General features: G+C 41.1%; 1 protein-coding gene across 1 annotated transcript; it reads right to left on the bottom strand.

Moving 5' to 3' along the window:
• Nucleotides 1-404: 404 nt before the first annotated feature.
• Nucleotides 405-8,440, bottom strand: LOC118801928. Its single transcript, XM_036562333.1, has 4 exons — nt 8,360-8,440; nt 4,070-4,366; nt 3,664-3,954; nt 405-1,138 (listed from the first exon to the last, which is right to left on the bottom strand). Exons 1-4 carry the CDS (start codon nt 8,418-8,420, stop codon nt 849-851), a joined length of 939 nt encoding a protein of 312 aa, XP_036418226.1. The 5' UTR covers nt 8,421-8,440; the 3' UTR covers nt 405-848.
• Nucleotides 8,441-9,542: the final 1,102 nt, after the last annotated feature.

The raw sequence follows: 9,542 nt of genomic DNA, 5'->3' as shown, positions 1-9,542 counted from the left end.
TCTTTACAGTGGTGGTGATAGGAACCAGGGGTCACCATGACTACAACACAAATATAGACATTTTATTTACTATCCAGAACCACCAGTGAACCTACACGAGTCTTCTGAGTTTATATGGAATTCTGGAGACAAAGTTTATGCTCTGATCTTTAAAAGACGGCGGTGGGACGGACGTCCAGCTTATGTGTCTCAGAACACGACGTCTTCCTCTCGGCCGTCTTTAATAAGAACATGTGAAGGACGTTTTCCTGAGTCTGACATCATTTTTTTTTTTTTGTGATCAAGAATTTTTATTTCGCAAAACAACAAACAACAAGGGGATGGGGGCAACAGACAGCCAAAAAAAAAAACACAAACAAAAAAAACAAACAAACAAACAAAAAAAAATGCAAGAGACATGGATAGCAAAAATGAACATAGGTACAACATCACAAAATTAAATAAGGAACAAAGTGTCCATATTCAACATATACCTTGCAGGAAATCCAAAATACGTACATTTTAAATCTTCTATACGGTGTCAGGTATGCTCTATGAATAAACTTGAAATGAATAAGTTGATGTGCAAAATTTTTGGATAGTCTGACATCATTTTAAAGGAATTAAAAACACAAGCACTGCTCACTGCTGCTCATCTCACTCTGACTGCACCTCACGTGATGTTCGCTGTCTAAGTGGTTCTCCACGCATGCGCGTCATTTTGCATTGGATTACTTGTAGCGAGCACGTAAAAGAAGACTTTCCATCAAATTGTTGAATAGAGTGAGCATATAAACACCTCAGTCTTAATCAGTAATCGGAATGTATTCAATCGCATTCTTTGCACAGCCAATGATACGTGAGAATAACTACTGCCATGTACACATCCTGTGTTTGGGTGGTAATGATCTCTCCACTTCTGGGTTAACGTTTAGTTTCTCCTCCTCAGTGGAATCACTGCGTTCATTAGTTTCCACTCTGTTCTTTGTGTCCTTCATGCGGAGCTGATGATTTTCTCCCTTCAGCCTCACATTCACCATCACTAATACCACTAATACCACAGTCACAGTTAGAAACCCAGTCCCCATCACAGCCAGCACTATAATCACCCACACTGGTGCAGCAGGTCCTCTATCTCTGTCCAGATCTGATGAGTGATCTGCAAAAAAAAGACAGATTTGTAACATAGGGGAATTAAACTAAATGCCACCATTCATATCCACAGCTGCAGCTTCCTTTTCTTTCACACCACCAGAGGCAAACATGATACACCTAGGACAACCATAAGATACTGCAAATGAGCAGAAAATTCTGCTGGGTGGTCAACTTTTTTATTTTGTTAGTTTGTACTTCTGGTTATAATACACATTCAGAATATTAAATCATTTTAAAAACTGGATTTGTTCTCCTGTAATCTGCCATCTTAAAGTAATAACTTTAGCCCCGCCTCTAAAACAATTTTCCAATTTTTAATGGTGTCATCATGCAAAAATCCAAAAATATAGACTCTACTAACCCTGGAGTGACCAACAGATACTATGGGAAGCAATTATAATGCAGCAATAATCCACATTTTACACAGAGCTCTCATGCACTACGGCTTTGATTCTGACAGACTGCAGTTAGCTTACACTGCATGCCACAACTGCATCTCTGTTGCAATGTTAAAAAAGGCTTTAAGTTTATCCAAAAATAAATAAATAAACTGTTTCAGGACACCTGCGACCCAGAAGGAGAAGCGGTTTAGAAGAAGAAGATGTTATGGGACAGCGAGGAGGCGGACCCAAGTGCAGAGAGGAAAACCGGTGAGAAAGTGTCTTGAATGAATTCATGAGGTGGTGGAGTGTGAATGGAGTGATTCTGCATGTTCGGGTTGAGGTGGCTCAGAGCGAGGCTCAAACCGCCAATGTGCTGAATGGCTGCTGTGCCACCGGGAAGCACAGACGAAAACGGGGGAAAAACTCTCAACGAATGGGAATGAAAAAATGGTGGGAAAGGGCAGACAAAGGGGACGCTGAAAGCAGCTCAAACACAGGCTGAGATAGAAAAGTGAAATAAAAGATAATCAGAAAACAAAAGACACTTCCTCTGTTGTTATGAGAGGAAGATCAGCTTCATGCTTCACCTGTTTGCTCTTTGTGGAACAAACACGTTGTTTTAGCCTTCTTTTTGTCTTTTATGTAATTTTGGGGCAATTTATTCCTTTGAGCCCTATTTTTCTTCTTTCTGTTGTTTTGGGGCAATTTCTCTTTTTTCCAGCCCTCTTATCTTTTCTTTTTCCTTTCTTTTTCTTTTTTTTTTTTTATCTAAATACGCACCTGGGCTAAGTACCGTACTGGTCACCCCTCCTCTGGGAATTCCCTGAACTTATGGTGCCTGCAGATGGTCAATGACATGACCAGTGGACCCGACCCATGCATGAGAACAAACCAGTATGGAACCACCACCAGCCTGCACAGTGAAACAATTGGTACCCTGACTCATCGGACCACACCACATGTTGACAGTCCTCTAGGGTCCAGTTAGCAACCTCACGAGCCCAGGTGAGGCGCTGTGTCTGGTGTTGTTGGTGTTAACAGACACTCTGGTGGGTCTTCTGCTCTTATATCCCATTAAAGCTAAAGAACGCTGCACTGACCTGCAGGATATGTGTGTGGGGCCTCCTGCAATGAATGTAGATGTGAATTCTGCCACGGTTGCTGTCTTTAAGCACCCGTGGGTGGCCACTGTGCTGTCCACTATGGGTGGCAATGCCTTCTATGATTTATAAGCGGTACACACGTGACTCTGTGGATTGAGGAATGTTAAATGCCCGCACAACTTCAGAAGTGGAATGCTTCATCCGTGTGGCACCCACTGTCAGTCCTTGTTCAAACTCTGATAATTCACATCACCTTGCTATGACCACGCTGACCAGTGTTCAACATCACCCACAAGATAACACCTCTCAACTTATTCAGGTGTGGTGGTTCCCAAGCCATCCCCTGAGGCAACTGTAAGGGCTGGCTCCAGTGCTGCGGTGCTCCCGGCCACCAGAGGGAGACAACGTGCTCCTCCCAAGTCAAATCAAGTCCAACATACTACACCTGGGCAGAGGCTTCATAAGCGCATTCAAGTCTCTTTCAGTTACTAATTTCTCTCTCGATGTCTGAGAAAGCCAGTTTTCCCCTGGCGTCCTTTGTTCTGTTTTCCCGCCTGACAGAAACGGGTGGGTTTATAATTCAGATTGCTTTTCCTACCCATTTTCAGGCAATTCCATATAAAGGCACTCCTTTCCGCAGTTTTCACAACGGCTTCAGTGGTGGGCCCGGGTTTGATCCCCGGACTCACCATGTGCTAAAGTTCTTTAGTTTAGGTCATCCTTCCGTTGTACATAAGTTTGGCACTTGGATCCCTAAAACCTGTTGTGGTTCACCTGGTAGGCCCTGGGATATAACTCAGACAGCCTGGGTTCACATCCTCTGTCTATTGAGCCATGCCTCGTTACAGTAACTCCACTTCATAATCAATTTACATACTGCTATTCCATGACTTGTAAGTGTAAAGACCTACCATGGCAAGCACATGCTATCCTGTTATATACATGCTGTTATCACTCTCCCTCTCTTCACTGTTTACGTCTGACCTTTTCATTATGTAAAGAAAAGGAAAGCAGTATGTGTTTAACTCTGAATAAACTCATACCTTGGATGGTCACTGTGTAGATGTGAATGACCTCTTCATTCCTGGTGTCCATTACTGTATAAACTCCACTGTCAGATGGAGTCATTCCTCTCAGTGTAAGTGCAGCTGTTAGTGATACTCTGTGTTTATATTCAGGTTTACACTGTGTTGAGTGTCCATCCACTGTACAGATCTGACCACTGGATGGTCCAGCTGAATCTGTGGTGTTATAAATCACCTTCACTGGATCTGTTATGTGTAAATCCAGGACCAGAGACTCACTGGGTTTTACCTGAATTGGAGTTTTCAAGGCTGAAAAGAAGAACAATCAGGAAGTTCTTTAATTATGTCAAAATCTGATTCATTGCACCTAAATCACTGGGGTACTGTCCATAATGGCCACTCAAGAAAGCAGGTGGACACTTACGCTCAATCTGAAGGCGCACATCACGGAGATCTTTACCATCACACTCACACGTGTACCAGCCTCTCTTACTGAAATCAGCATCAGTGATGGTGAGAGAGAGATTCCCCTTCAGGTACTGATCATGGATCATCTGATATCCCTCCTTTGATCTACATTCAGTCTGATCACACTCAGCCAGAACATCAGTGGGTTTATGAGATACAGACCATCTGACCAAACCAGAGCATCTCTCAGAGCAGGGCAGAGTAGCAGAGTCATGACGATTCATCTTCACTGGAGGAAAAGGTGAATCGTCTGCTATAAGAGATGAAAATGATAATCATTAATGAAGTTTTAACTTTTTAGTACTTTTAACTGTTTTTGGTACGCATAAAATAACAGTACAGTCTGCATTGGACAGGTGCTGGCTGGGTGCTAGCAATGTTTTAATGTTTCTGTTCTTGTGGTGCAACCCCAATGTAATGTTCCTAAATCAGTTAGAATGAAATGCACTTTTTTAACTTTTCTCCGTACTCTATCTAGACCTCATATAATAAAATATTAGGTTGTAATAAATAGTGAATAATAAATAAGGTTGTAATAAAATAAAATTAAGTAATAGTCTTTAGCTGATTTTTTACAAATATTTTTAATTAGTTACATATTACTCAAAATAAATTTCAACCACAGGGTCTCAGAGGTTATTTTTGCACTCATCAGATCTTCAAAATCCTTGGATCTCAGCAGCATAATCGCAAAGCTCCGGCTAATGCTGAAGTTTCTCTACGTGAGCACCACTCCTCTCCCATTTACGTGTCCAACAGCTTTGCCTCACTCAGTGAGACACCCCCTGAGATGCCTGTTGACTTCATTAAGATTGATGCACCTTCCTCCCTATCCACTCACTCCCTCTCAATCCTCTCCTCTGCTTTCTGATGTCACTGTTTCTTTCTCTCTCTCTCTCTCGTTACTTGCCATCCTGCTTGATGCAGTTGCCTTCCAGGTTTCCCTATCACCTGCTAAGCTCAATTGCATATCCCTTGCCCTGTCCAATTTTGTTGTTTGCCCCCCTTGCCCGAAGCTTCAGCTCCTCTCCCTCCTTGGACACCTCAACTAAGCCATTCGCTTCATACCACAAAGATGCTATTTCATCTCCCAACTCCTCAGCCTCACCTCCTCGGTTCCTTCAGGCCATCCAAAAAAAATTAACCTCACCTTCCACTTCAGCAGCTGCCGTTAATATCTGACATCTTGTACTACTGTACGCAGACTCTCCACCCTAGAATCTTCTCAAGGGCCATCTCCACCACATTAGAAGCCCTCTTTCTCCTCGCATTCTATGGCTTTCTGAGATATTCAGAATACGCAGCTCCATCAGACACCTTCAACCCAACTTTCCACCCCCTCCTGTCTGACCTAACTGTACTCAACTCAGAGACACTGATCTTTACTATCAAGCTAAGCAAAACAAACTAATTTGGCAAGAGCACCCCTCTCTACTTACTCTCTAACTAAATTCCTCTCTGTCCATACAAACCTCTGGTGCACCTACTCTAACTCAGGCTCTTTCAAAATGGCCAACAATCCAAACCACTCCTTATCGCAGAAGCCGGCTCCATCATCACCCATTGCTGGTTTCACAACCACTTGCTCCAAGTTTTCTCATTAACCAGTTATCCTCTAGAATGGTTTTCGTCTCATTTCTTTAGAATCGGCACAGCATCTTTGGCTACCGCGCTCAAAATAATATTAAAAGGTTTATAGTCCCGAAAGATATCTGAAATTTAATATGCTCTGGCCCCATCCTAGTTTGCCATGGTGACAAAGTCTACAGCAAGTTATGGTCCCAAAGTGCTGATTGTGCAAGTATTGCTCAATAATAAAGATAATAATTAAAAAAGTGGGCTTTGTAAAACATTGGTGTACTTTTCAGGGTGAACAAAATTTCAGAAAACCTTGGAAAGTTTGTTCTAACATAATGTCAGCCTATTTCAACTAATTTGTAATTGGTGCATGTCACCCATACCATGTGCACTAATGCCCCCTATACCATCATGAATACTGGGTTTTGAACTGTGCACTGATAACAAGTTGAGTGGTCTTTAGCCCGGAGGACACAGTGTCCATGATTTCCAAAAAGAATTTCAAATGTTGATTCGTCGGACCACAGGGCACTTTTCCACTTCCCCTCAGTCCATTTTAAATGAGCTCGGGCCCAGAGAAGGCAGCAGCATTTCTGAATCCTGTTTATATATTGTTTCTGCTTTGTGTTTGAGTTTTAACTTGCATTTGTGGATGCAGTGACAAACTAATTTCACAGACAGTGGTTTTCAGAAGTGTTTCTGAGCCCATGCAGTGATTTCCTCCACAGAATCATGTCTGTTTTTAATGCAGTGCTGCCTGAGGGCCCAAAGATCACAGCCAGCCAATATTAGTTTTCAGCCTTATCCCTTGCATGCAGAGATTTCACCAGATTCTCTGAATCTTTTAATGATGATATTATGTACTGTAGATGATGAAAAGATAAAGTTCTTTGTTATTTTACATTGAGAAGTTATTTTTGAATTGTTGCACTATTTTATCACACAGTCTTTCAGAGTGGTGAACCCCTCCTCATCTTTACTTCTGAAAGACTCAGCCTCTCTGGGATGCTCTTTCTGTACTTAGTCATGACTTGTTGCCAATTAACCACAAGGTGTTTTTTTAGCATTACACAACTTTACCACAACTTTACCTTTTTGTTCCCCCATCCCAACTTTTTTGAACCATGTTGTTGGCATCAAGTTCAAAACATGCATATATTTAAATACAAATTTCTTAGTTTCAACATTTGATATGTTGTTTTTGTTCTATTTTCAATGAAATATAGGGTTCAAATGATTTGCACATCCTTGCATTTTGTTTTTATTTCCATTTTGCACAGCGTCCCTACTTTTTTAGAAATGGGGTTGTAAAAATATTAATTTAAAAATAAAAAAACTTAGTCAGCCTGAGCAGAAACTACAGATGTAAGAAAAGAGTCAAACGCTTGTGCATAAAATTATACAAGACTTTACTAGAAGAAATGTGCTTCAAATTCATAATCAGAATATATGCTATGGTCAAAGCCAGAGAAAAGCAATAACATAAGGGACATCCAGAGAATAGTGAAGACAAAAAACGAGTCAAAAAAGGGCTCAGGCAAAAACAAAGCTGAAAATACAAGCAAATGGGTCAAAATACATGGGAGGCAATACTGGAGAAAAGGCTCGGCACGCTGTGAAAACAGTGGCAATACTTCACAAAAATTGGTTCAAACAAACTTGATGGGATTTGTGGAATGACAAACAGGTGTTGTGGATTAGTATTCAGGTGAAGCTGATCTTTGAAACAGTTTGTGATTGGTGGACAATGTCACATGATGTCCAGGTGGATTTTGGGAGCTAGTAATCCATATGATTACACTGGCTATGCTAATAAGTAGAACCAGGATTTTTTTTGTAAGCAGATGACAAACGTGCCATCATTGATGTAATCTGTTCACTAGAGCCTTTGAAGTCTGCAGCAATTTTGCTCTTGAAAACTAAATGTGCTGCATTTTAGCAAAGTGGTCACACTTCTATAGGATAAGTTATTTGTTTCGCAGTAATGAAGTCCAATCTTTGCACAGCCGTGCTCTCAGGCAGCAGAGCTTTGATGAAGTGCATTGTGTCTCATGACACATTTAGATAGTGTTTTAGTTTCTATACATCAAGCCCTGCACTATGTGAGTTTTTTGCAAAAGTGCCAAAAGGCAATAGTCAGGTATCATTGCGGGGTTGCGGTGGCCCTTGCAGCTATAAACACACTTGCAGACACTGAAACGTAACCAATGAAGAAACCTACTGACTCTAAGTGGCAGCAGTTGGAGTCACTCTCCTCACCTTCACTGTTCAGTTCTGAATTTTGGAAGGAATTAAAAATTGATCCATATTTAAACAGCTAACCAGAAATAATCCACTGCGACAATCTCGCCAGAGTAGTGGATATATTTTAGACTGACTGAAGACCAGCATTTTAGGATGTGAGTCCAATGTTCAGATTGAGAGTAGACTAAAACAGAAGTGATCCTGTATAAGCAGTCCAGTGCCTGATCTCAGTGAATATGTGTCTTCCATGGATACTTACTTGTGTATCACGTGGAAAGTGGAAAAAATTATGAACTCGTATCCCAATTACAAGTATACAGTTTTTACAAAGAGGAAATCAAAGTTTTCAGGGGGTACTATCGGGGGTGCTGAATGATTGACAAGCATAGCAACCCTGCTAGCACCCTGCCAGTGCAGTACTTACCAACAGTGACTGTGATGGTCAGTAAGATCAGGACACAGAAAGCAGAACTGCAGGACTGCATGACTGACCTACAGACACACACACACACCATCAGTACTGACCAGGAGAGGAGAGAGAGAAAGAGAGAACAGAACTGACCTACAGACACACACACACACCATCAGTACTGACCAGGAGAGGAGAGAGAGAAAGAGAGAACAGAACTGACCTACAGACACACACACACCATCAGTACTGACCAGGAGAGGAGAGAGAGGAGAGGAGAGGAATCCTTCAAACAACATTTTGTTGTAGTTTCACTGAACAGTAAGTAGTGAACAGTGTATTTTATGGACATTCACTTGTTTTGGATTCAGTGTAGGGGTTTTTGTATGATCTTTCTGTGCTCTCTCTTCTGATTCCTGTGGTCTGTTTTTTTGAGCTTCTGTCTGATGATTAGTCCGACTCTATTCTGATCAGCACTGTTATGATCTGAAAATGAATCCTTTGTCTGGTTATTATTGTGATATAGTCATGAACTCAGCAGCTGGGCTCTCCAAAAACTACCTAAAACTACCAGCACTGTGGAAATATCCCAACATGGCAGGTCAACACACTCAATCCATCATTTGGGTTGAAAAAAAAAAAACCACACAGTGTGGTATGTTTGTTTACGGGCAATGTGTATTGTACCTCAGCCTGACTGAGATACAGAGAGAGAGAGAGAGAGAGAGAGAGAGAGAGAGAGAGCAAGGGTGAGGAGGGGTAAGAATTACATGTTAACTAGACAGCCTTGCAAACAACTGCTGAATCATTATTACAGATCAAAACTATTATAATGCAGACGTGGACTGGTTCAGTAACATGACTAAATGTGATGTTATCAGTTAGGTTAACAAGTTTTAATCACATGTCACAGAAACCATTATGTCACTCTCACCACGAGGTCCATAAAGGGAACTAACATCACTCAAACACACCATATACATCACAAGACACAATATCCAAAGAATTACATTCATAAGTGTAAGATACACATGTTTAAGAAAAATATTCTGTATTAAAATTTATACATTTGACTACCAGAGAGAATTTCTAATTATTCATATCCACGTTCACAAACTTATATTTTTACACTACTTACATGATATAAGAATATAGAACTGAGTGAAAACACATCAAAAGGTCGGTTAATTTAACTGCA

The sequence above is a fragment of the Colossoma macropomum genome, unplaced genomic scaffold, assembly GCF_904425465.1.
Source record: "Colossoma macropomum unplaced genomic scaffold, Colossoma_macropomum, whole genome shotgun sequence".
Lineage (NCBI taxonomy): Eukaryota > Metazoa > Chordata > Actinopteri > Characiformes > Serrasalmidae > Colossoma > Colossoma macropomum.
This window is presented reverse-complemented; position numbering and strand designations above follow the sequence as displayed.